At 38.4% G+C, this 27,257-nt stretch overlaps 2 protein-coding genes across 2 annotated transcripts in view; both read right to left on the minus strand.

Annotated features, from left to right (window-relative positions):
- The window catches only part of cdkal1 (CDK5 regulatory subunit associated protein 1-like 1), a 274,804-nt gene extending 265,201 nt beyond the window's left edge, over nt 1-9,603 (minus strand). Inside the window, exons 1-3 of the mRNA XM_084726284.1 lie at nt 9,451-9,603; nt 7,067-7,227; nt 5,246-5,358 (exon numbers count right to left, since the gene is read on the minus strand). Coding sequence (XP_084582410.1) covers nt 5,246-5,358; nt 7,067-7,221 — 268 coding nt within the window. The 5' untranslated portion in view covers nt 7,222-7,227; nt 9,451-9,603. The remainder of the gene's footprint in view (nt 1-5,245; nt 5,359-7,066; nt 7,228-9,450) is intronic.
- A 1,927-nt stretch (nt 9,604-11,530) lies between these two features.
- Nucleotides 11,531-26,050, minus strand: LOC146321227 (transcription factor E2F3-like). The gene is made up of 8 exons (XM_084726285.1): nt 25,507-26,050; nt 23,164-23,284; nt 21,465-21,595; nt 21,042-21,130; nt 17,934-18,096; nt 17,630-17,740; nt 16,152-16,293; nt 11,531-14,862 (listed from the first exon to the last, which is right to left on the minus strand). Exons 1-8 carry the CDS (start codon nt 25,786-25,788, stop codon nt 14,567-14,569), a joined length of 1,335 nt encoding a protein of 444 aa, XP_084582411.1. The 5' UTR covers nt 25,789-26,050; the 3' UTR covers nt 11,531-14,566.
- Between the last annotated feature and the right edge of the window lie 1,207 nt (nt 26,051-27,257).

Consider the following 27,257-nt stretch of genomic DNA (forward strand, 5'->3'; position numbering starts at 1 on the left):
AATCAAGTATCAAAACAGTTGGCAATTACTCTAATTATGGATTCATAATAATAAATAATAGCAGCTCTAGTTCAGAATGACTAAATTAAGCTTAAAAATTTGACATAAAGAAAATACTTATGTCTTATATATTATATTTAAAAAAATAAGTATATGTAAGTGCCCAAATGCTCTCCAGCTGAAGAATGAGAGGTGGTCCCTCTTATCCACTCCTTTTAACCTACTGCCACTTTATATTAAACTTTAATCAATAAGGCCACTGTTACATAAAAGTCTCAATGATGTCTTACAGTATTTCATGTTAACAAGAAAGAGCTTAAGGATTACATATGGTCATGTTTAGCCTTCATGGACTTAAAGTTACAACTTTTAAAACTATGAATGAGAATATGGAGTATATTTTTCATGGGATGACCTCATCCTGATATTGCAGAGATGCATGCTTTGAACAAAAAGCTCTTCCCATGAGCCAAGGCTGCCACCTAGAGGCCAACATAAGAACTGCTACTACGTCTCACCAGGTGATGTCATAGTTTAAGAAAGAAAGGAGTTAGAGATGGGGGATGAAAGGAGGACAGCGGAAGGCAGGGGGTGTGAAGAAGAGAGAACAGGCTGGAAAGATGAGAGTGGGAGGGAGAGAAGGTGATGTCATGTTTTCAGAGCAGTGGAAGCTCCGTCTTTGTCCAAACTCTTTCATTAAACTCTGCAGATCAACACTGCAGATCGGAACGGCAGACGTTACAGAGATTCACATGATGTCATCATTTTCAACTGTTGTTTTGGAGAAGGACATAACGGTCCGGCTCAGAAATGATAATGTTCAACATACTCGAAGTCCTCATGTTCAATCTGGCCGAAGCCTAGACACTACATCCTTGAGGAGCCCAATCCAGTCCTTGTCATTCCAGTCTATTCCACTCTCTGCAATGCACTCCAAACAATTTCATGCCACTCAAGACAACAGCATTGCATTCCATACTATACCATTCAAAACAATCACCACCTGTCCTGAGTGTAATCTCCCCTGATTCTGGCCATGACAGGCAATTTCTCCTTCCAACAATCCCACAATGAAAAACAATGAGCAAAGATACTCACACTCAAATAAGGAGTAGGGGCAGTAAGAGTAGAGAGAAAAACAAAAAAAAGTGCTGCAGGAGGAAAGAAACAGAAGAGGAGACAGGGGAGCACACAAAGAGAAAATACATGGATACAAGGAGGGGAAACGGGAGACAACCCAAACTCACCATTTAGCTTTAGCAGTGAGACACTGACCTTTAAAGTACTTAGTTGAGAGGGGAGTGAAAGAGAGGAAGAGACAACAAGGGGGAGTATTCAGAGGCTTCATCAGTGAAGGATCAAGTCATCTCCGAGCTCAGAGTGGAGTATACAACAATAACTGAAGTGGCAAACAACAGAGGACTGCTCATTTGCTTTGCTTCTTGTTTTGGTCAATACCTTAAAAGTTATCGTGTACCAATACCCAACCCCATGTAGGACACACAAAGACATGTGCACTACAAATGAAACCTGTACGCTTGTGAAGGACCTTTATTGATAAATATTTATATACCTGACCATAACCTTTGTTACCAGTTATGGTTATGTTGTTAAAACTAAGGTTAGGTGTGAAAAAAGATACACACACACACACACACACACACACACACACACAGACACACACACACACACACACACAGACACAGATTAATAGTTATGAGACTGTAGCACCTCATCAGAAAAAAAAAAAAAAAAACTAATCCCGGAGTCACAATGGTAAACACACACACCAACAAAAGGCACACAGAGTAAGCAAAAAATGCAACATGATCACACCCTCTTGCAAATGCATGTACTTATGCAAATTATATACAAAAGTAACCTGGAAGCCATTAAAACAACTGTGGCTCATCTTCTTTTGACCTTTGTAAATATCTTCATCACCTGTAGGGCTGGACGATATGGACAAAATCAAATAACACAATGTTTTTGACCAAATATCAATATTGCAACAATGTATTGATAAATAACCATCAGTAATGAGTATATAGTGAACACGTGGGTAAAGACAAATTGTAAAACATACATAATTGCCTGTATTGTAAGATAATTGTGAGCACATAGATATACATGCCACTATCTGAGATTGCTTCTTCTACAGAGTTGAAATCTAATGAAATAAAACAAGAATCCTTGTGTGGACACTGCATGGTCCTACTTTAAGAAGAAACAAACCTAATCCAGAGTTTAGAAAAACTCAAAATCCATACTAGCGAGTACTGACCTTATTACTTTAGAGTGTATTACATTGCACCATCTTGAAATGCATCTGCTGAGGACCTAAATATAACCAGAGAAACTATGGACTGTAATCAGATTCTGAGAAAGACGGGTATTTCTCATACCTCTAACGTCAAACAACAGACTTTCACCACGCTAATTTCCTGATTTGTCAACTACTATATCACTATGTCACCAAACTACAGAGTCAAAACAGATCTGTGGTAAGACAATTAGCACACTAAATATCAAGCCTCAGTGGATGCTTTAACACAGGAAATGCTACTGCGTCAAGAGGGAGGGTGAGAGACAACAAAGCAGAGAAAACGTATGAGACAGGGAGACAGGTTGTATCTGAGCCGAGCTCAGGGGACAGAGAAAACAGTTAAAAACAAAGAAAGGTGGAAAGATAAAGAGATCAAGGGTCTATGCTACCACATGAGGGGGAAACTGTTGGCCTGCGTTCATGAGTAAATTGTGTCTCATGTGGCTGGTGTTGGTGAGTGTGTGTGTGTGTGTGTGTGTGTGTGAGTGAGTGAGTGTGTGTGTGTGTGTGTGTGTGTGTACACATCTGCATTTTTGAAATGTGTGATTAATGTTCTTCTAAGGCTGTGGAGACCCCGTGGTGAGACAAACGCCTGAGGGGTTAATATTAACTCTCTCTTCTTCTGTCTCTCTCTTCACTATGCATACACACACAAAGAGCAACTGCATACAGACAAACACATAGCACAATACAAACACTCACACTGTATAACAAGGCTTACGTTAGCCAGAATACGCTGTTTTTTTTTGCAAGTATCACGTGTAGTTGTCCGGCAGATGACAATACGCATGGCCAACATTTCCAGTGGGAAATATGGCAAAGAGAGTGTATAAAATACCGGGCAGAGGAAGAAAGGACTGCCACGACTTATTTTCAACACGATCAAACTATTCATAAAGCTGGTCTAACATCTGATCATGTGGTCTGTTATAGTTTACTAATATATGTAAACTTATTATTGTAGAAACAGCGTTTTTATGAGCTGAAATGAGCACTTAAGTGTGCGTCTGCATGGATGCATGAACAGAAAATATTTGATTATTATAGTCAAAAGATTATTTTCAATAACAGTCCAACACACGCTGAAATAATGTAGACCATCCATGTCTCACCTGTGTATACACAAACAAACACACACACACCCTCATGAAAGACCTCCGCTAATCGAGTTCAACATGTGTCTGGCCCTCATGCAAAAGACATGCAAAACTAAACATAGAAGGAACCATACAAGTCAAATCATTAGTCAAGTTTTGTCTAACAATCTATAATCTGACACCTGTCAGCTCTCATGTTTCAATCTGTCAGGATGAAACATCTATACTACAGGTGACAAAGCCTAACCATGACAAAGAAGATCTCCAGATTAGTAAACACTTCTGTGTGTTGTTCTAGAGGGCAGTTACAAACAATATCACTTTCATAGCTTTTGATTTCAGTAACTGAAATCAAAAGCAGGATGGTCTCATTTGGCTATGCAAGTCATATTGAGGTATATTAAACTGAGGCTGTTTCATACCAGCTGAAAACCTCTTGTAGTATGTTTAACTACCTCTTGCAGCATGCACTTTGCTGTGACTGCAACAACTTGCTGGCACCAGCAGAAACTCACTTCCTACAACAAACCCTCCAGTCTATGCCATATTAGGGTTCAGTTTACTCACATGCCACTCAAAAGCCACCAGCCCTCCTTCAGGGACGGTGGCTTTTTGCAGGTGAGAATTCAATAGTCTAAAAATTCAAATTAAAAATAAAAAAAAAGGTCAGAATATAAATCAAAACTCAAATTGAATTGTGACTTTACAATAGAAAGTAAAACTGAATCATGGATTTGGAGAACTGTGACACCCCTAGGATAAACTACTTTAAATATCATCATTACAACTTCAATTAAAGCAATGTTACATTCCATAAGAAGTAAATGATTTAAGAGAAAACCTTTTCAACAATGTCCATGATTCATGCAGAAACTTTAAAACAGCCGCCTCCTAGGAATAAAAAGCTCTTTTTGTGTTTTCAAGTTCCAATATGTGAGAAAAACAACTACTGAAATAGTTCTCTCTTTTTTCAAAAATCAGGTTTTACAGAGTGGATAAAAACCAAACCTACATATGCACAACAGGAAGGCTTTTGGTTCTTAAATAAAGAACAGACTCCTCCAGTTGGTCAGCAACTGAATCCAAGTGCATTTTTCACACTTGGTCCTTTGTTACTTCAGCACCTTATTTGTTGAACAAAATATAAATGACACCTGTATGCAAATGGTTGACATTTTGACTAGTGATGACCCTGATTTTTCCCACTGTGCCTTCCTTGCAGACTTTCCTCTCAATTTAGAGACAAATCCAAACATGTGAGGTGCTGAGTGTGCACATCCAGGCAAAAATATCCAGCTATAAGACAAAAATATCACTGGGAGGGCACAATGGAGAAAGGTCTGCACATAGGCTCTATTAAATGTTTGAATTATCCAAATGTCAAAAAGCTCTTCCGAAGAATAGTGTCAGGTGTTTTTCCCTTGAAGACTCCAAACATGAGCCAAACCCTCACATTAACCATTTTTAACCAAATATATTTTCTCAGTAGAGTTTTTTTGAGGACAGTACACAGCCTGAGAAGCTCAATTTAGGGCAAAACAAAGTCTCCCACTAGATGAACACATAAGGTTCAGTTTACCTACAAAGCAAGACTGCCCCCTTGTGTTTAATAATAATGACACCGGCTCTTTTTTTTTTTTACCATCTCAGCTGTTCATTCATTTACTCATCTTCACTGCATTAGTCTAAAATCCATCCATCCATCTATCTTAGTATTCTATTATTATCTATTTGCAGCACTATTCTCTTGGTATTGTTACTATTGGTATTGTCCTGTGTGACTCACTGACCTCTAGTCAATGGACTCTATACAGATTCTTACCCGTCATCTTGTATCCACTGGCAGCTAGCTGTCCGGCCATGTACTCTCCATCTGAGTTGTTATGACTGCAGCCCCATGTCCTCATCCAGATTTTTTGGGTGCCAGGGATCAAACTAGAAATGTACAATTAAATATACTTCTGTTATGAGGTGTTGAAACATAAAATCCATATCTACAACAAATGTTATTTCATTAATCTACCATAAATATCAATCAAAAGGACTTTTAGCCTCTGTTTTTTTTGGTTTGTTTTTTTGCCCAATGCTGTTAGACAAACTTTACAGGTACTTTCACACCTAACCTGTTTGGTTTAAGTTGGTGGAGAAGCTGTAAACCTCTCTGGTGCAGACCGAGGCTGCTTCAAATCTGGTCATGGGGTGGTTCGTTTGTAGTATGTGTATTTGTAGTATGTTTTTTGACAGTAGATATAACATGGGGAATGAGAAAGTGAAAAGGAGTTAAAATAGAGGTCTCTTACGCTTGTACCCAGCCCTGTGTAACATAGCAGTTCTCTAATAAAAAGTGAGTGCAACATCAAACATTTCTTTTAAATGATTCCTGTATTATCACTTGATGATACAAGATGACAGTCACCATTAACTGTCCAATCAATCAGTTATCTGTCAGTTCAAATGGTTTCACTTTTACATATCTTAGTTCATTTATAATAAGTCTGTGTGAACGCAAAATGAACCATAACTAAAATGCAAGAATATATCATATTTTTCTTTGGCTTGGACTAGGGGTGCAACGGATCGCAGTTCACCCGTGTCCCGCACAGATCACCCTCTACGGTTCGGCACGCATGTGATCCGCAGACTACATGTGAGCATCATAGTTTTACTGTCACTGTTACTTTTGTATAAGTTATAATACCCGAAAAGTTGCAGTGAAAACACAGGACAGGTGCTGCTGTGTGCAGCGCATCTCTGCAAAGAGCGACTGATTTAAAAGCCGTCACATCGCCTTGAGTGAAATCCAGACCATAACTTTTTTCACTGATGTAACTATCACCAAAGAAACTGTCTTAACTTCTACACAGCTCCTCTCTGCTCACCAGTGGAGCTCTGTCTCACCCCGTCTGTGACACAGTGTGTCTGCTGATTGATTGATCATGACTTCTAAACCAATCAGATGTGCTGCTGTAGGTGGGACATTGAGCCAGACTACAGAGCGTAGTTGTGTATTATACTGTACAGTGTATAATGATCTAATATATGTATAGTATATACATAGTACAGCACTGTATAAATTTGAAGTTTTTAATATTATTACCATTATCATAACTATTATCATTACTATTACATTACATAACTATGGTGATAATTACAGACAGACAAAGATCAAAGACAAGTGCATTTTTAAAATAATTTAACCCTAATCCCACCATTTTTTTTTCTTTTTTGCTGATCCGAAAAATGATCCGATCCGTGACTCAAAACCGTGATACGATCCAAACCATGAGTTTTTTGATCCGTTGCACCCCTAGCCTGGACAAGTAAGCCAAGCTACAACCGTGAAAATAAAATTACATCACTGTCTTTTATGTATATATATAAAAAAAACTTCCATGTACAACAAGCATCACGTAACACAAAACTGAGATAACCATCTCATTTTGATCTAACTGAGATTTTTGCACATTTTTATTCAGGGCTAATGAGGGAATATTTAAATATTATAGTCACAATTTCTAAGTGATTGACTGGAAATTTAGAATTTACTTACCCAGCTCCAGCATAAACATGTTGCATATAGAGGCAATATCACAATAAACTACTATCCTCAACTACTGTGTGTCATGTCAGATATCTGGCATACCTGTCAGCTTGGAGCTCCTCGCAGCTCAGCTCTTTTTTCTTCCTGGACCTTGGTATGATACTCTTTCTAGCAGACTGTCTCTCGTGAGGTGTGGGGTCGCTAGAAGACACCATGTCCTCAATGTCTTCAATCAAAGAGTCACAGGCGGACGGCATGATCGACTGAAAATCAGACAGAGCCTTGGTCAGCACATTGTTATTCTATAGACCATCTCTCATATACAATAGTTGAGTAACAGATTTTAAAAGTATTTTTTCTCGGTTGTTACATGAAAAACATTAATATAATAAAATAACTTAATACAAAAAAAAGATCCAAATTAATTTATTACATTAAAAAAACATTAATTGTCCCTTTATGTCAAAATTCTGGGCAACAGGATAAGATGGTGCATGATATGATAGGGCCTTTGAATTGCTGAAGGTGAGCATGAATGTTGACAAGCTTGGCTAACAGCACAAGATCAAATGCCACATAATACTAATAATTATTTACCGTTAGATTGCAAATACAACAAATATTGCATTGGTCAAAACAAATTCACAATATATTACATCAGTGAGGTGGCCTAGTACACCTGGATTGCAACAAATGAGTATTTTTGTTATTATTGATTAATCTGCTGATTACTGTCTCAATCAACCAATTAGTCATGTTGATTTATCAAATGATTTGTTTTGTCTAAACAAACAGTCCAGTACCCAAAGATATTTAGTTAACAAGGAAAAGAAACACACTTTCAAATCTCAGAAATAGAAACAAATGTATTTTGGGCATTTTTGCTTGAAAAATGACTGAAAATATAAATATCTATTAATTGTTGCAGCTCCATATTATAGTATATAGAAAACTATAGAGGGACTGAAATGCATAGGTAGCCTACTAATATACTATGGTTGAATCTCAGGATAGAAAATCTTGGATTTTTAGTTTCATTATTCTTAATAAGGGGATCACTTTAGATACACACCTTAAATTCTTCACAGTGGCATTTAAAGCCAAAATGTAACATGATAGTTTTCTCATATCACCCCATTTACACCTGGTATTAAAATGCTTCATGATCAGAATGTGATCAGACCTGACCACATCTGGAGGCACATCTGGCTTACGCTGTGATCAGATCTTACATAGGTGTAAATGCAAGCTGTACATCAATCTGGATAACTTATCCAGATACAGATCACATTTTAATCACAGGTGTAAATAGGCTGTATGTTAGAACTGGGCAAATACAAGTTTCATAGCTGCTAGTGATAGTCATACTAGCTAAGTATAATTTTAGGGAACAGTTACATCCAGATATATATACCTTGCAGACAAAAGAGATTTTGTTATTAGGATCAACTTTAGTTAATAAGATTTAAGCTCATCTTTTCAGCTGTCCTTTTCAGTTAGTTCTTTCTAATTCATGCAGCTTTTGTTGCTTTCTCTGTAGTATAAACTTGTATTCGATTATTCAATAGACTTTTTTTCACAACAGCCATAATGATATGAAACAGTATGGTTGACACAGGTGTTACCAATGATATTAATTAAGGTCCAGTAGTGTAGCACAGTATTTCCAGTGAGCTGACAGCAGCACCCTGACTCTGCCTGACCTGGGAGCAATATAACTATCACCTGTAACTCTTGTGTTTATCCTACTATTTCATGACAAAATAGCTGCTGTGAAGTCTGTTGGGTCCATCTTTCATTTAAAATATGCTACACACTGTTGACTGACAATAAAAAAATATAAATCTTGGTTAATGGATGTTTGGGATACCCAGGTGAACACGTGACACGTTGACAATACAGTACACCCGTCGTATATATTCAATTAGTTAACCTTAGTGTGCCAGTTACGTTTAAGTTGACAACAGTGCAACTAAAATTACTGAAACCTACAGGTAATGACTTACATTCCTCACGTTTGTCGTATTAACCTTAAATGAACTGAGTCTGATTACCTTCCTAGTAGTACCTAGTGTTACACCAAAATATTCAGCGGTCTCAACAGACCCCACAAAACACTAGCGTTAAACAATTACGTGTCACACCTGCACAACTTCGTAGTTTAGCTTAACTGTATAATAACTGTACATATACACTGATGTTCAGTGCACTGAAGCGATATTAAACTACCGAGCCGATTGAATATTTCTTCACCTAACTTAACCGCATACGCACGATAGGTGATAAACATAGATGTCGACTGATAGAAACGGGGGAAACAGTGAAAATGTTTATTGTGACAACTACCTTGCACCCTGTATTTACATTTTGTTGGTTAACATGGCAAAGCTAGCTGTTAGCCTGGCTAGCCTCGTTAGGTAGCTACTACCCACGTGTCCCTTATTTTGAACCGGCAGCCACTATAAGATAGTGTATACATCTCTTACCTGGCTCACAATGTAGTTATTAGTTCAGATAAATATGAGTTCCGAGGAAAAATTGTTTAAGAGATGGAAAAAAAACTATCTTTACACCATCAAAACAGTTGTCACAACTCTCAGGGCGCCATACTTGTGCGTAGCTACGGTAAGAGAAGAGGGACAAACCACACGCGTATTCTCTACATAGGGGAGCGTATGATTGTCATCCAGTCATATATTGATGAATGAAAATAGTGTTCTTTTCTTTTTTTAAACTCACCTGTGTTATCTTTGATGAGAACAGGGTTATCTGATCTTTTCCCCTTGTGCTTACTCAACACTTAAGTGCAAATTGTACAGACATACTAAACAACACCGTTCTTTCCATATTTATATTGCCTTTATTCAAATTTTCAATTACAAACACCCATAGTACAAAAACAAATCCATTTATCCCCCACCCCACCCCACCCCAAATAAACAACTCAAATTCCTCATTTAACAGATGTTAAAGAAACTTATAACTGAACAACACACATCAAAAATCACATTAGTTTACCTTAAACATTCAACAGCACACCAATACTTTCACCCATGCGTTCAAATTGCAAAAAAAAAAGTAATGTGATATTACAGCTCTTTTTTCTGTAATTAGTGGAAACAGGCAGCAATATTATAGTTTTACAGTCAATTCTTTCCTATCAAAGTTACTTTTCACATACCCTAACAGAATATTTACGGATCAGTATATTGTATTTGGTAACAGCTTAAGAATAACCATAGGAAAATAGCAGGAAAACAGTGCTGTTTCAATCTTGACTATAGTTAACACCACATTTAGCCTAATGATAACTTTCTGTAAGGTCTAACCACACATCAGAATCACACATTAGAAATGAAGGAGCTGTAATTTTAAGAGTCACCCATAATACATTTTCAGACTCACTGGCAATGACACTAGCTTTAGCGGTGCATTTAAAATCTTTCACACTCCATTAGAAACCCATGGAAAGGTGCAATCTTTCCACATATGTTTTCATCATGTAAAAGTGGATAAAATATTGTGACCAGATTCTGGTCGCTTGAAATGGATGGAGCAAAATATCACCTCTGTAATGGTCTTCGAAAGGAGCATAACTGTGGTTAGTAAACTAAATGGGGAAAATATTGACCATAACTTTTCCATAAATACATAGAAAATGCACTGATATAAATATGTCTGTTGGGAAATTATGTTCTGTGGCCAACTAAGAAACTGTAGTTTTTAATAGATGATGTTCAGGTTAGCAATTGGTGGTTTTGCATTTGCAAAGTCTAAATGCTGTCCAAACAGGCTTCAATAATCTCCATCAAAGTGAAATTTGCAGGAATAGAAATAAAACGGACACACAGTGTCACAGAAGCAAAGCCCCCTACACACTTCAGCAGAGGACACAAGTGACTGGTTTAGTGGTGTATACAGACATCGCAATGTCTCCTAATGACCAGTAAAGGGCAGATAGGCTAACTGAATGTATGACTGCATGCGTGCATTATTAAATGTGTACTACTTTTTGGGTCTAAGAAATGGTCTGCATTGAAAAAAAAAAAAAAAAAAAAAAAAAAACCGGGCGAAAGAAGTAAATAACTTATGTAAAATTAAAAAAAAAACAAAATCAAAAAGATATTGCAATTATTTGTCTGCTTTTCAATCCATCAAATGTGCACCTTGTTATTCAAATTCAAGATGCATGAGACTGGTTTAAGAGCAAAGGCAAACTCATTATTATGAGGACATGAGTGGAATCGCACACTCATCAAAACAGAAAAGTGCGATGTAATATCCAACATCACATCAAAATAATACAAGGGTAATTTCTATGACAAAAAGAAATTCATACACACTATGGCATTTACCTCTATGCCCTATTACTATTGTCCAACATTAAGTGGGAGGTAGCCTACAGTACCTTGTGCACTGAAAAAATTAGAAAACTGTACATCAATTTACACATGGCAGGCTTACTCTTTAGCAAGCTTCATCTTTGACATAACTCACACATGCTGCACACGCAAGTACTCAAGCGCACATCAATCAGGTCGGGGTAAAGTTAACACTAACAGCAGCAATATTACCTGCAGCCGCAGGTTCTTGTAGTTTAAAAGCCAGGGTTTCACACAAGGTGTTTGCGTTGTGTTATTATCAGGGATCTAATCTAACAGAAGTGAACAGCAACAGTGTTTCAAATATCTAGAGGAAAAAACAAATCACATTCCTTCAGATCTTTGTTAACCAAGTCCTCTAGTTTTGTTTTCTTAAATAAACCACTGTTTGAAGATTCAGAAGCCCCGGACAACACGTCAGTATAACCAAACCTAAGATGAAACTCGGCTTGGTTGCACTGAGTTTTCTCCAATTACAAAACAGGTCCACTTTTTTGTTTTCTTTTTTTCTCATTTTTTTTAAATAACCTGGAGGAAAAGAAAGCCCTTCATTACATGCTGAAGCCTAAATTAATGGCTATCTGGCCCCTTGTTGCTTAGGTGACCATGATATCAGTTATGTTTACAGTATTAAAATCCATTAAAATTCAACACCTATTAAACCTAAAAATACTAATACTCACCTATCCTGTTTCCTACACTGCTTTCAGTGCACACCAAGTAGGTAGTGTGCTCTGATAAGTGGTTCAAAGTCGAATTTTTCTGATTAGCTCAAACCACAGTATAATTTCACAGCACACAGTCTAAGTGAGGAGTCATTTGGGGGAGTTTGGTTGTGGCAGCTTCTGCTGATGAAGATGGTGGGGGTAGGCAAAAAGCAGCAAAAAAAAGTAGAGGGTTGGGTCCAGCATTCACATAGTATCAATAAGAGTATGAGTAAGACTGTGTTTGCACACTATGAGTGCCAACAGGCAAGATTGATGCCATTATTTGATGGGTGCTTAAGCCCACATTGTCCAGGTATGATGGCTTTTTTGTGCTGTTAGCATTCAGGTCATGTAAGGCTGAACATCACAATTATCTTTTCCCATGCGTAATATTTTTCGTTTCATTAAACTGTTAAGTTCTACTGAGTGTACAAAATATGTGTCTACTTAATCAGTAAACAACAGGCTGATCACATGAACATGTAACAAAAGGTCCCTTATTAATTTTACCTATGTTAAAAATGGAGGATATAGTTCACGTGAAAAACAACTTATGTGCCATAAGTAGAGATGGGAATAGAGAACCAGTTCCAGTAGCAAATCAGTTCCAAATTGTCCTATCAGTCAGAATTGCATTTCTCTGAGCTTACTGCTTCTTTTTATTGATCCTGGTATGTTTTGCCGACAGTTGTGCATTGCAAAACAAAGACAACTCATGCATCTATACTGCTGTAAATGTGAAAAAGAAGGACTAATGGCAGATAGGAAGAAGTAATCCAAAGTGTGGCTTCATTTCAAAAAGAAAGATAACAGTGCTAGTTGTGCTATCTGTAAAATGATCATTTCAAGTAAGAGTGGCAACACCAGCATTATGCGAAAACATATTTCAACACAACATGGGCTTGAACTCCAGGAATGGCATGTATTTGACACTCTACACACCCCTGCCACTGCCCAACTAAGCAGCAGGCCCATTACCAAGGGTAAATATCCTGTAATAATATGTTAACTGCCACGCAGGCAGGTATTGCAGATTTTTTCTTTAAGAAAATATACATGAAAACAAATGCTCTAAAATGTTCTCTCTTTCCATCCATTTTAGATGCTGACAGAAAAACTGTTGCTATAGCAAGCTTACAGGCTACAGCCAGCTTGCTGAAAACCTGTGTAGGCCTACATTTTTCCCCACAGAGAAAATTGATCAGGAATCAATGGTGGAATCGTTAAAGAATCAGACCAGTAAGCGGTATTAACAATGGCATTGTATCAATAAAATCTCATCAATTCCCATCCCTAGCCATCAGGCATACTTTAAGTATTTTGTACACTTAGTACACTTGTACACCCATCTTCATTTAGAGATTTCAAGCACAGACTCCCATTATTTTCATTTTCCTTCCAAACTGGATAGTCGTGCACTTCAAAATAATATATTGACTTCCATGCAGCTCTCAATGCATCCAATAGTGCTTAAATGTACAAAAATACTCATTCTTAATCATTTATTTATGATTTTAAGTCCAAATAGCACAATAGGTAACCTGACAAGTGTGTGAGCAGGCACAGCCTTCCTCTCCTGACCCGAAAATGACAACTATATTCATGAATGCTGTGAACCAAGTTTGCCCTTTTTTTAATATTCATTTTAATTTGTAAAAATTATATATTTAGAACACACAAAATGCCTACTTAACAGTCCGCAGTATGAGCCTTCAATCACAGATTGTTTGTGAATCCCCTCAGCCCCACAGCACTTGGCATTTACACATCTTGAACTCTTGGATATGTCTCAGGTTGGATTACCTGGATGAATTTGGACACCAGACAAGAAAATGCATCACTGGGAATACACAGATCAACCGTACGTTTTTCTTGCCAAAACACAGATTTACAGGCCCGTCAAATTTTCATGTGCACAGGGTGCGTCAAGATTTAACCAGTTAAAAGTTTTCCTCTTCCCTCCTCTTGAAAATTCTACTGATGGCTTCGGGTGACCAAATCTGTGCATCTCGGACGTATTTACACTTGAATTTCATGCTAAACCCAACCCGGTCACCAAAGATGTGTGTTAATGCCAGGTGGTGTGGGGATGTTTTCGTTTGAGTAGTTCTGTGTTGGTTGGTCTCTGTACAGTGACGTGAAGCTTGCATCATACAGAGAGGTGGATATCCTTCTCCTCTCCACTTACATTGAACAGCAAAGGGTTTCAGATGTCCTAAAACACCCAGCTACACTGGAGGCCTCACATAGCCTGAGACAAAGAGAAAAGGATACGTCTTCACACTGACCAGTCGTGTCTTTGTGTGAAATCATGCAAGACCATTTATCTTTCACACCATGACAGAACATGGCATGTAGTCCCATTGGGACTGAAAAGGCCCTCAATGTGTCACTTCCATCTATTTAGAATTGGCTTCCACTAACTACACAGTCAGTCACAGGCATCAAAACCCTCACTGATTCTCCATCTCTCTCTCCCATGCACTTTCTCTGAATTTCAATTAAAACTAATGCTAGCTGCACAGAAGATCATCCAGGGCAAGAGAGGGCATTTTATCAAAGTCACAGGCGTCAAACAAGTCGCTGATTCCCTGGTCATCTCCCAAACCTAAAAGGTAGTCATCCTGGTCCAGAAGAGGAGGCCCGAGGTTTAAGAAAGGCCCTAGGGATGAGGGGATCTGGTCTTCTGTCTGCTGGAGAAGACTGGTATAAGGGGACGAAATAGGGGACAGAGTAGTGACGGAGACAGCTGAGGAAGAAGAAGGTGGAGCCAGGGACAGGCTGGGAGAAGCAGTTGTAGTGCTGGGATCTGCAAAAGGAAATTGAGTCAAGCAGTTATCAAGGTTGTCAGAACTATTGGTCATTTGATAATCTTTCAATGCTGCATGTTCAAACAATATGAAATCCATCAATTATAGTATCACAAGTCTTTATGGTCTCATCCGTTATTTGACTTACAACAAAACCAGGAAGTGTTCAGTGACTTTTTCTGTACCAGCACTGTGTGCTGACTGTTAAAAAAAAGACATCCTGTACTTTGTGTCTTGGACTATTTTTTTCCCTTTTAGCTGTATCAGAAGAGTCATCGAGCATCATTTATTTAATGTGAGACTTGTATCAAAATTTAACACTCTGGTACCATGACAACACTATTAATTACTATATCCACATCTATATATGTAATGATAACTAGACCTTGTGGGTGAGTGTTAAGGGTGCTTGTTGCACTGGAGATCAAATTTCCAATCAGAAACAGCTTTCATGGTCCAATCACAGATGGTTTCTTTCATTGAAAAAAGTTCACATTGGCAAAATACCAGTGTAGGCTGGGTCATCATAATGGCTAAGAGTCAGCCCTCTACCATCGCAACTTTGTGATGGAATTGTTGCCTAAGTTCTGTTTTTAACATGTGGGAGAGAAAATAAAAAGAAGCTGTAAATGCTGTTCATCGCATGTCCTCATGCATGTCTATTATTTTCTTTTGAAACTAAGTTATGGACATGTGGTGTAGAGACGTAGACCCTTTTAGATCCAGCAACAAAATTATCATACATTGTGATGTTTCACTATGGACATCATCATATGCCTGTTTGATAGACGATGCCCGACCCTAAATCAGATAGTTTTGTTCTGCCAATGGGAGGGTGGGACTCAAAACAAATCTTATTCTAGTTACCAATTTAGCTGATCATTTAACACTTGACTGTGTTCTCACTAATGTACTTTCTTTATTGTCCATTCTAATTAAAAAACAAATTAAAATGTTTTGTGAACTGAAGATCTTCACCCATCCTCACATCAGCACAGGAGTGAGTAGATATTGATACAAATTAATTTTTGGGTGAACTATTGCTTTAACTAAGGACAAGCTGTACTTCAAGCTTAATGTTAACATGCCAACTAGAAGTGTGTTAGTGCAACAAACACTAAAAACCCATCAGGAAAGCTGCATTGAAACAAAGATGCTTGATAATATTTGTGACTTGACTTGTGTAGAAATTATTAAAAATGTACACGTTACATATGAGTTGAAGAAAAGCCAATAGAGCCCCTCTATGGAAAAAACAGCTGCACACTTCTGTCTAGCTGAAACAAACCTTGTAGGACCTTGAGGAAAGGCGAGTTCCCATTGATGTCCATGTTGCCGTTTTTCACAGGACTCCTGGGGTCGTTCTCCTCATCCGGGCACAGCAAGACTTCTATAGGACCCTTGGTGCTGGTCAGATGGATGGACAAACTCTGGAGAGGGTGAAAAAAATAATGAGTTCTGGGCTTCCCCGAATACAAATTTTCAGTCAGTTGAATCAGATTTATCTGACAAATACTCTACTCCCTTCTTTTTTCAGTTCAGTGCGCCACACTAAATTCCTTCGTGAAAATTCCAAGTGAGTAATGTTTTACCAGTAAGATTTTCACATCTGTAATGTAAAAACATCCGATTTTCACACAGTGAGAGAAAGTGCATGCAAACGGACAGGTCAGATCAGCTCTAGAGCGCACCATGGAGCTTCTTTCCCCAGACTGCAGTGCTGCTGTCCAGGGTCACTTGCCCGGCATGCTCTGTGTTCCTTCATGCAGTGACTTTAAGAGTTTATTTAGACCAAGCCAGAGTTTATGATTATTGGAACAGTGGAAAGACAAACCAAGATGTTTTTGTGAGTTTTATTTTGTTTTTGTCGAGTTCGAATGAAGCTTACGATGATGATGCTAAAATTACTCTTTTTAGTAGTAGTCTGGTTAGTTTGGCAAGAGCCATCAAACAGCTGTTTCCGCTTAAACAGAACCCATCTTACTATTCAAAAAAGGTCTCTCATCTCAGTAATCATTTCCATAATGTTGTCAGACACTTGTAATAACAATCTGCGCCTGTCAGTGGTGAAAACTAGCACAATCCAACAAGCAAGCATCACCTGCCCTGTGTACTTTTTGTGCACTGGTGAAATGGCTGACAATGTGTGTTGTCCACTCCTTTTATTTCGCTCTTCTCCACTTCCATTACAGTTAGTTTTGTGGTTTGTGGTGATTTTGAGACTGCATTTGTAAAGTTTACAGCCTGCTACGCTGTTGCATTCATCTGTGTAATTTACGCAGCTAAAAACAAAAGCTGAACCTTATAAACCATTGGAAGCTTCAATCTGTTTTGTCCTGTTACTGTAATGCACACTGACTGACAAAAGCGGAAAAAAAACACTGACTGACTGGACGTTGATTTGAATCTTTGACTTTCAGGGTGCAGCCCTAAATGAGTTCAAATCCTTTCCTCGTGGCCTGAGACAAATCAGTCTGCTTAGTATAAAGACTGGATGCAGGGAACAGCAATTGCCTCATTAGTTATAAGCCCCTATATCTGGCAGGATTATTGTTCCAGACTAGCATTTTCCAGACCTATCGCATCACTTGATTATTCATACTACTATTTTCTGATTAAGATCAGAGATGAATTTTCCCACATGTTCAACAGCTTCTTTCCGGAAAATACAGGTCATGCACTGGATGATAAGTAAGTCAAAGGCAGAAGTGTCATCAGGACAAAATGTCACATTCCATTTGTGTTCATTTGTGCTTGGACACGTACCTCATCGGGGTCTGGTACTTCAAGTTTGGTGTCTGTGGGTGCTTTGACAACTATAACAGTCTGGTCTCTGAGGTTTCCCAGCTGTTTGATGTCTTGGTATGTTACATAGGCATATGTGGAGACAGAGGAAGTTAAAGAAATAACACCACAATGTCAGTACACATTAATCCTTAACATACATGTATATGGCAAGCCAGAAAATGCTTATGATGAAATGATTATAAGAAAATAGTTTCTAATACTAAACTAAGGTAGCTAAAAATCATTTCAACTTTTGGAAGACATGTCAACTAACGACAAAAGGATATTTCTGGTTGCTTGGCAACTCGCTCATGTGCCTCATATCCAGACTGCATCTCTGGATGAGTTGTTCGAGCCTCTGCTCTTCATCCCCCAGTGCAGAAACTTCAGCTGTCAGTCTCTGTCTCTGGCTCAGTGCCCCCTCTACCTCCAACAGACTACAGCCCCTGTGAGTGAGAGAGGAGTGAGGAGAGAAGAGTGAAACAGATTTAGTACTTGTCCCTATATTACTGTCTTTTATTCTTGGACTCAAATAATTTGTAGAACAACTTCAGCAGCAAAACAAGCACGTAGTTTCACAGCCTCAGAGTTTTCTATTAGTTGTCTTTTGATGGAGCAGGTATAGCACTCAACAGTGAGACAATGAGATTGCAATGGTATATGCTCTTGTAGAAGCCACAAGTCTGCATGAAATAAAACTTTTTTTTGTAAAACATATAACACGTAACAGGATAAACACTATAATAATGGCTAGTTAAATTTAAAAAGAAGCAGTATCATTTGTAATGGTTTACGAGATGAGTATCTTCCTTACTCTTTTTAGGGGAGGGGGTTGTCTTTATTTAATAGAGAGAGCTGAAGACAATAAATATAGATAAAGAAATTATGCACAGTCTTGTACCTTTGCCTTTTTTCCATTTTCCAATCTTATTTTACACCAAATCAAACATTTAATGGTCACGATTCATCTCAAGGTTGGGCGGCTTGGTTCCAGTCTTAAAACTGGAACCAAGCCACCCAACTATAAGATGAAGCCAAGCCAAGGTTTTTCTGAATTGTCAGCGGAGTGAATGAATGGGAAATTCACTTCCGGAACTAGAGCTGTTGAATAAGTGGGCGATTACTGTTGAGTTCTGTACCACAGATTTATATTTCACTGCTCTCGTGATATCTTCCCTGTGAGCAGATTTTGCAGAGGATAGTGTGATTTTTAAAAAGTAAGGGATTGTACTTAGTAACAGGCAAAAATACTCCATATATTCCCCTTGAATCCTACAAATATAAGGGGTATTTGTAGGTTTAAAGTGTAAGGTACGAGTGTACAACAAATTGCAACCATGTCAACCAATGTTTCAATGTCACAGTAAGAGGGATTTCAAATATTTTGACTGTTAAATGCTTTCTCACAATCATTTTATACAAGATCAGGACAATAATTTTGTCTGTAAATATTCCCAAGTTAAGAGACTGATATGGATTTAAATTTATTTGAGCAACATCCTCTTAAACACAACAGAAAACTGTTCAGAGCTCATCAGTTTCACTGAATTCATTTAAAAGCCTGAAGTGGTGAGCATATGTGCTTAAGGCCCACTTCTAAACTGCATGTGCTCTAAGTGATTACCAAACAAATGGGTGTATAATTAAAATTTGCAGGCTGGAGTGTAGCACAGTCAGGTATCCTCACATTTTGATGTGGCAACAGCATACATGCAGCCACCTGCCTTCCTGTGCTCTACAAGCTAAGGAACACTGTGTTTACATGGTAAAACTGTTTGCAACATTTCTACCACAGCAACCCAACATAAACCAAGAAAGATTTAGAGACTTTTGAAAGCTTCTAACTAGGGCTGGGTGATAAAACGATTTTGAAACGGGATCGCAATAAAATGTATGTCGATGACGATGATAACTATGGTCATTTTTACTTGATACGGATAAACCTATATAGATCCAAACAGCGTGTCATGCAGCAGTCAGTCATTCTGCAGTGTTGGGGATGCCCATCATAGTACACGCCCATTTTGCAATGTTTGTTTGTGCGGAGGTGAGGAGAAGTTGAAAGTAGCGTGGACATAACAAAGAGTGGAAGATGAGTGGAAGTGAGGAGCAAAGCAGTGGGGAAGGTGAAGAAGAACTCGTGTTATCCACAAAAACAGATGAAATTGTGGATAAAAAAGGTTACACAACGTCAGTAATTTGGAAGTGGGTTGGCTACTTGAAAGGTGACGACGCACAAAGATGGTATTGCAAAATATGTCGTCGGTTGGTGTCAACCAGAAGGGGAAACACAACAAACCTTTTCCATCCCTTGAAAAGGTGGCATCCCAGCGACTACATTGAGAGCATGAAAATCCGGACCAAAATTGCAGCACGTCCCCCAACAAGTGTTAATCAACAGCCTAGTACTAATGCTGCTGTGAGCAGTGCTAACGGGGCTGTACCAAAACAGCAATCAATAGTATCCTCTTTTGCCGCCGTGATCCCATATGAGAAGCGATCAAAAAGGAGCAAAGATATAACAGACACAGTGTCATACTTTCTAGCCAAAGACATGATGCCCATGAGCACCGTGGAGAAAGACAGATTCAAGAAATTAATTAAAATGCTAGACTGCAGGTACGAGCTCACAGGCAGGAAATATTTCTCCCACTTCCCAAAAATGTAGCCAAAACTGGCTACTCAGACATAAAAAACAAAACAAAACTGGAGAATGTTTGCACTAGGTGATAGAAGACATACTGCTTCACTTTATTTTCCTTTTACACTAGAGGGCAATGCACAAAGCATGTTTGCTTGTTTACAGTGTTATTACACTGTAGTCTTTACGTTATATTATCTAATTTTATATTAAGAAACTATATTCTAAGTTCATCTAATGAATCATTTGGTTTCTTCAGGTGACTTTATCAGGATACTTTTCAAACTCACAGCATTATCAAATTATATATCGTGATAAATATCGATATTGATCAATACAGGAAAAATTATCACCCAGCCCTACTTCTAACTGCAGATGGCTTCTTACAAAAACACTGCCACTCATTTCATATTTGTGACATTAACTGCTCAAACGCTTTATTATTTGTACAACAATTTGATCAAACTAATGATTACTTTTCAACTGTGTCTGGGGATCCAGCTTGTAGAAATAAAAGCACAAAGTTGAGCAAGTTTTGACTATAGGAGCTAAGAGAGGAAAACACCAGACCAGACGGGAGAAAAGATGGACGAGGCACAAACATGGAAGACAATTTGAATGTGTTATATTATGTTGCCAGAATTCTTCATGATGACACAACTTACAACTATTTTGTGCGGTTTGTGCAGGTCCACAGGTAAGATGATACATACTAAAGTTGGAAATGAGTGAAACAGAATGATCACTTACATCCACTGAATGTTGTTCTTTGATTTCTTCTTGATGAGATGAATGCCTTCTAGTACATTGGTGATGTCATACAGCCGCCTTTTCTGTACCTGAATATAGAGGATAGAGGTTTTATCAGTTGCCAATTTAGTGATTGATTCAACTGTAAATTAACACCAAAAAAAGATCCCTAACACAAGTATCCACATTTTTTTCAATGGTGTGAACAAATTGATTTGTTTCAGATATTCCCTACATATTTTCTTTTCCTTCCGTTAATTTATTGGTGCCAGTTTCTCAACAGTTTCATCAGCACCTTAAACAGAATTTAAAGTTTAAGTGCATCAACCACTAGGTTGGTTTTCTTTACATATATCTAACATAAACACCTTATTTGATTTTTCAGTCTGTGATTAGTCTTTTTCAGTTTGGATCTGAAATTACCTGTAAGGTTTCAGCAGCGAGGTTGAGGTCCAAAACGCCATCGGAAGACTGAGCAAGAAGGTCCACAAACTTTTTTGTTAACAGGCCCAGGGAGGTGTCATACCGAGTCTTCTCTGGTGGAGACTTGGGCGCTATGGTGGAGGAAAAGAGAAAAAGAAAAGAGTTAGACAATGTAGGTCAGACCGACCACAGGACTCTTACATTCACCCTGACAGTAAAAACCAACAGTGGAGCAGCAGCAGAGGTGTCAGAAGAAGTTCGTAACAGGTACAACAATACAGTAATAATACGAGATCTGGTAGTATTGTGTTATATCCGGGCACCAGTAAAACAAGGAACACAAACACGGGAAAATAGATTTTTAGAAGATAAAACGACAGTCACATGAACTATTCGATTTTTTTTTAAATATAATTTAATGACTATTCGAATATTCAAAAATCATGACCCATCCCTAGTCGTGACTTTCTCAAAAAGATGTAGATTCAACTTTGCAGTCATTTTAAGAAACCAGAGTAGTGTTTTTGAACTGAACTACATTTACAGGATTAACATCTTTAGCATGAATCATGCTGTGAAAATGTAAACCAAGTGTTGCAGGGTTTTTTTTCCAGTCAGGAAATGTTGGAGGCAAATGACTCAATCAGCTATAATCAACTGGGGATGTGTGATTTCCATGAAGAGGAGATCACAAGCTACATTACAGGTCAAACCATGAAGCCAATTTGAACTTTGATTATCACCAGCTGAAAACATTTTACACAAAGCACTAAGGTTCAGATTATTTACCAATTTGACATACATATATATATTCTATAGGTCTATGTTGATAGCATCAGTTCCTGTCATCAGAGGCATTGTAGAAGCACAGAGCTGAAGCATGTAACCTACCTCTTCTATTTAAAGGACTAGGTTCTAGTTTATTAGACCATACTGAGGACACATGCAGAGAGTAAACAGAAAATCAAGGTTCATCCAAGAGCACATCTTTTGGGGTTTTTTCCTCCATAGATTAACAGTGATCATATATTTCAATTAGGAAGGAAGAACAGTTTTGTATTATGTGAAAATTTTAAGCAACTTCTTCAGATCTAACGTGTATGAGCCTGTGTGCATTCTGCATTTTAGTTCAGTGAAATTAAAAGGATTACAATTTGCCATGTCACTGCCGAAGTTTTATTAATGGTACTTTACCCTGTGTAAAACACTTACAAAGTATTTCCCCAGTACTCTGTGCAACTGACTTATTACTTAGCTGGACACATGACAAAATTTATTTCAAAACCACTAATATAACAAGAAAATATAAACAACGAAACATTTCTAAAAATACTGAGCATCCATGCTACTACTAGGAAGTTAACTGTCCTATGGCATATACATGAATTTGATTTGAGTTTATGTTTCATAATAAGGATGAAAAAATCTAATTACTTCACAAATTACATTTGCATGATAAATGAATCATGAAATGAACCTGGTCCACTTCTTTAACCCTTGACTTTGTCTACAGCATACACACATTCCAAATTGTTCAGTTCAGTGAGAACAACAACATGTACTTTTTTCAGATAAAGTACTACTACTGTATAAAGTTGGCGTTGACAACCTCTCGCAATGGACGACCCTGAATCATTGGGTTACAATGTATTCTAGGTTACACGTACAAACAGATGGCTCCTTATGACTTTCTGCTTACTTCTGGGTGTCTTTAGCCTTGCCCCATTGGCCGCCGCAGCCCCTCCTCTGCCTCTGGGAGTCCTGGCTGGTTCCGACTGGTACTGATGGTCTGAATCATCGAGCGCCAACCGCCTCTTAGCCTGGGTGGACAAAAAGTTAATGTTTACAGTAGATATGGACATTTTGGTTGCTTGACAGGCGTCTCATCTTTGAAGCCACCTTTCAAGATGTGTAGTGTTAAATGCATTATAACTTTCACTTTATGTGTCTACAGTGTGCCACGTCCCGTGTTTGAAAGCATGTGCACAATTTAAAAAATAATAGCTATACAATACAAATATTCTTAAAGAAAAGGCTTATAAATTGATAAGGACAGTGCACTTGCTATGCAAACTCCAGTGTTTGGTTTCTTTTGATCACTGAAAATGAAAAGGCATTTTCTGAGGTGGAGCACTCAAAAGATGCCAAAGTAGTTCAAGAAACAAGGTTTGTTTTATTAATCAAAATTCCAATGTAACATAGAGACACTGTTAGTCCAATAATGTGGCACAAAACCAGTGGTTATTTATTTTCTCATCACACTGGCCAAGACAAACCCAGATAGCTTAAAAGTGAGTCGCACCTATGGGTTTGATCATATTGCTGCATTATAATGCAAAAACAAACACTTTAAGCATATGTACAGACACAAATAGCTCCATAACCATCATAGGTACATTCAATATTAGCTCCCTGCCAAAACTACAGTCCAAATCAATTTATTTTATGTACCCTATTCACCCATCAATCAAAACCAAATAATATCTTTTTGAACAGCTGTTAGTGAGCTTATTATGCATTTGGATATAAGCCAGCTTTTTAACCACCTATGTCAGTATCACAGATACAGGTCATCAATGTCTAAACTATCAATCTTTTTTATATTGTAATGCTGGTACCGCCTGACAAAGTTGAGGGATATTCCTGACATACGGTTACAGATATGACAGACATTTTGATGTCTGCCTCATCAACCCTGTAGTACTTGACATCATGTTTAAGCCAATTTTGGCTGTGTTCAACAATGCATTTTTTATCACCAGCCTAAATCATCATTCTGGTCATCGACATTACACGGCGTGGTGGCTTTGTGAATGGCCTCTTCAACCAGGAAACCCCAGGGTGTCCGAACTGGCAAGAATCCATCCTATTTTAGTGTCTTTGAGCGACACACCAGCACTGGATGCTGGTCTGCTGCATTTCCTTATTGGTAAGATATAAGTCGATAAACCTTCTGGAAATAAAGTATCTTAAGCATGGGAAACATTTTCAATATTTTATCTTACTCATTCCAGCACAACTCCTAGGAAGAATAATATGCCCTCTGTTGACAGTCAAAATGTCAGCCATTTTATATCAGCAAGCTGCTCCCCCCACCCCCAGCCTGGTCATGGCTACAGCCTGAGATACAGAGGCTGGTTTAGTTCATGAAAGATGAATAGCCAGGAACAAACTAACACCCTGAATGAATGCTGAACAAACTACTTAGTGTGGTTTGTGCAGGTTGAGAATACAGGAAACGTGCAGTCAGCACTAAAGCAACAAACTCGAGTTTCACTTTACTTGGCATGAAAGGCACCTTAATAAACATTAGTTGCACTTTATTCACAACAGGAGGGACATACAATACTTGTGCAAAATTAAGGTCAAGGCCGACAACGAGTAATGTTGCCCTCTGATGATAATCAATACTGCTGCTAGCCTTGAAAGCTAACACATTTTCAAGCTTCATCCAAGTTGGCTTGCATGTTCAGAGACGACTGGGAGAAATATCTATCGAGTAGTTTCTAAACTGAAGTGAAGCTCTAGCTACGTATAACCATATTTCTTTGCGAGTTTAGCCACTCGTGTCTTGTTAGAAAGCTAAAAATGAGCTAACTAAGAGCCAAGCAGCCTAACAATCCCCCCCAACCCCCAAAATTAAGACACCAACAGCAGCCACTAGGCCACCGCTAACGTTACTCATCTCTTACCAACATTTCCATCTGGCTGCAAGGGTGAAGCGGACTCAAAAGCACCATGAAGTTAGCATAGCACGCTATTACATGACAGCTCTACGTTTCTGTTCACGCTAAACTAACTTAAACTCGTCGTTTGCTTCCTTACGGTCAACAAAGCACTTAACCAGCCCAGTTGGGTAACTTAGCTAGCGGTAGTTAGTTAGCCACCTCGCTAGGTTGAGTCGTGGGAATGCCCTGGCTAAGCAGCTAACGTTAGCTGCCCGAACAACAAGCTCGGCTAGCCTAGCAAGCTAACATTTTGTCGTGTTTGTGGCTAGTTGTAGCAAGCCAAACATGCTCAAACGAGCTGTATAGATGATTACCGGCGGTCTTCCCAGAGCGGGTCGTTGTCCTGCTCCGTTTGCTGCAGCTTGTTGTGGAGTTGTGTAAATGTTGTTTATCTGAGGCTCGGATAAACACACATTTGATGTCTGTGTAACGTTGCAAGGCGGTGGGGTGGTTATTATTTGGATAAACGTAGCGTTGGATTGACCAGGGTTTGAACGATCCGAGAGAGTTGTTAAAATTATGTTACTGTCCAGAGGAGAGCCCCCAACCCCCGCTAAAATCACTTTGTCCGGAGCCGAGGAGATCCCTCTTCTCATCTTGCGTATTCGGGGTAACCCCTTTCTTGTCTCTGTACTTTCAAGCCCGTCTGGCTGCTAAATCGCCGCAATAGTCACAAAAATAATCAGACCGAAATAAAGATGAGAGTCTGATTTATCGACTTTTGTAAAGTATTTTTCCTGAAGAAGGTGCATTTAGGCAGATGCAACGGATTAAAAAGTAGCGCAACTCTCGTTTCCCCCGTCTAGAAATGGCTTCAGGAAACGGCCTGATGAATGAAGGGATACGGTTTACGCGCTCAAGAGCCCTCCCGCGAAACTCAGATTTCCCGGGAAACTTTCAAACGGAATTTACATGCCAGACGCTATTGGTCCCTCGGCGAAGAGCCCCCGCCCATATTACTGCCGTATCGACCAATAGCAGCCCACGATTTCATGCGCCACGTGTTCATTGGCAGTTGTAAACAGGCGACGTCAGCTGTCACGCCTTGTGTGTTCCCTTGACAGGACGCTGAGCGGCGCAAGTGACCAGTTCTGCCGAAGAGATGTATGCGACTGCTACAAGGAGACAGATTTACTCGTCATATCTTTATTATATTTGCTATAAACTTCGCATTAGTTTGATATTATTTGGTCTATTGATTGTTTTTGCACTGAGTAAGTTAATTGATGCTGCAACCTTTTTCTCTGTTCAAAAGGTTACAGTAGGAGCAGGGAAATAAACATTTTAAGCCCCTGACATAATGGTAGCTCCCTTTTTTTTTGTTTTAAGATTTGTTTAATGAAAACGGGGCTCGCTTTACCTTGCAACTGCAATACACAAAACATACAAACATCACTAATAGTACACGAAAAAATAGATTCAAAAGAAAGGAAACAGAAAGACACCTGCACAAACACAAACTTATAATAAAGATTAATTATAAACATAGTCATGATACATCAACACAAACATACAAATGAAACAGTAATAGCATAATTACATATTACTGTTAGTAAGCCTAACCTATTGTCGTGGTTGTGAATTACATAGAATAAAAATAAAAATGCACGTACCTGGAACTATACACATGTAAATTTACACATTCACAAGATATAAGCAGGATTATAAGAAATAAAAGTACAGCATCAAAATCTTCCCATCCACCCCTCACCCACCTCCTGTGTATGCTCTCTTTCCTTTCATTTGTGCTTTTTTATTTCTGGTCAGTGCCCTGAACATTATTGGACACAAAGTAGACCTTATGCTTCAGCATGATGTTGACAACAAATAAAAATGAACTCATCATCCAGATGGACCGTTTAGTCCTGCAGGGACTGATTCAAATATACGTTTTACATTGCAAATAAAAGTTGAAATTTTGCAGAAACAAAAGAAAAAATTAAAAAAAAGAAAAGAATAACAAAACATCATCATAATATTTTACTGTCTGTGCACATTTTTGGATGATTTAAAAAAAATAGCATTCAAATTACATATTCAGTTCTATAAAACCAGTGATGGCATG

The sequence above is a fragment of the Lutjanus erythropterus genome, chromosome 9 (genome assembly GCF_056507025.1).
Source record: "Lutjanus erythropterus isolate fLutEry1 chromosome 9, fLutEry1.hap2, whole genome shotgun sequence".
NCBI classification, from domain to species: domain Eukaryota; kingdom Metazoa; phylum Chordata; class Actinopteri; order Lutjaniformes; family Lutjanidae; genus Lutjanus; species Lutjanus erythropterus.

Coding starts and splice junctions, on each gene's coding strand:
- LOC146321227 (XM_084726285.1), bottom strand. CDS start 25,788: ATGAGAAGAGGGATCTCCTCGGCTCCGGACAAAGTGATTTTAGCGGGG. Junction 16,294..17,629: donor AAGTACCAGACCCCGATGAG/GTACGTGTCCAA, acceptor CACCCTCTCCAG/AGTTTGTCCATCCATCTGAC. Junction 14,863..16,151: donor TTTCCTCAAGGTCCTACAAG/GTTTGTTTCAGC, acceptor TTCCTTTTGCAG/ATCCCAGCACTACAACTGCT.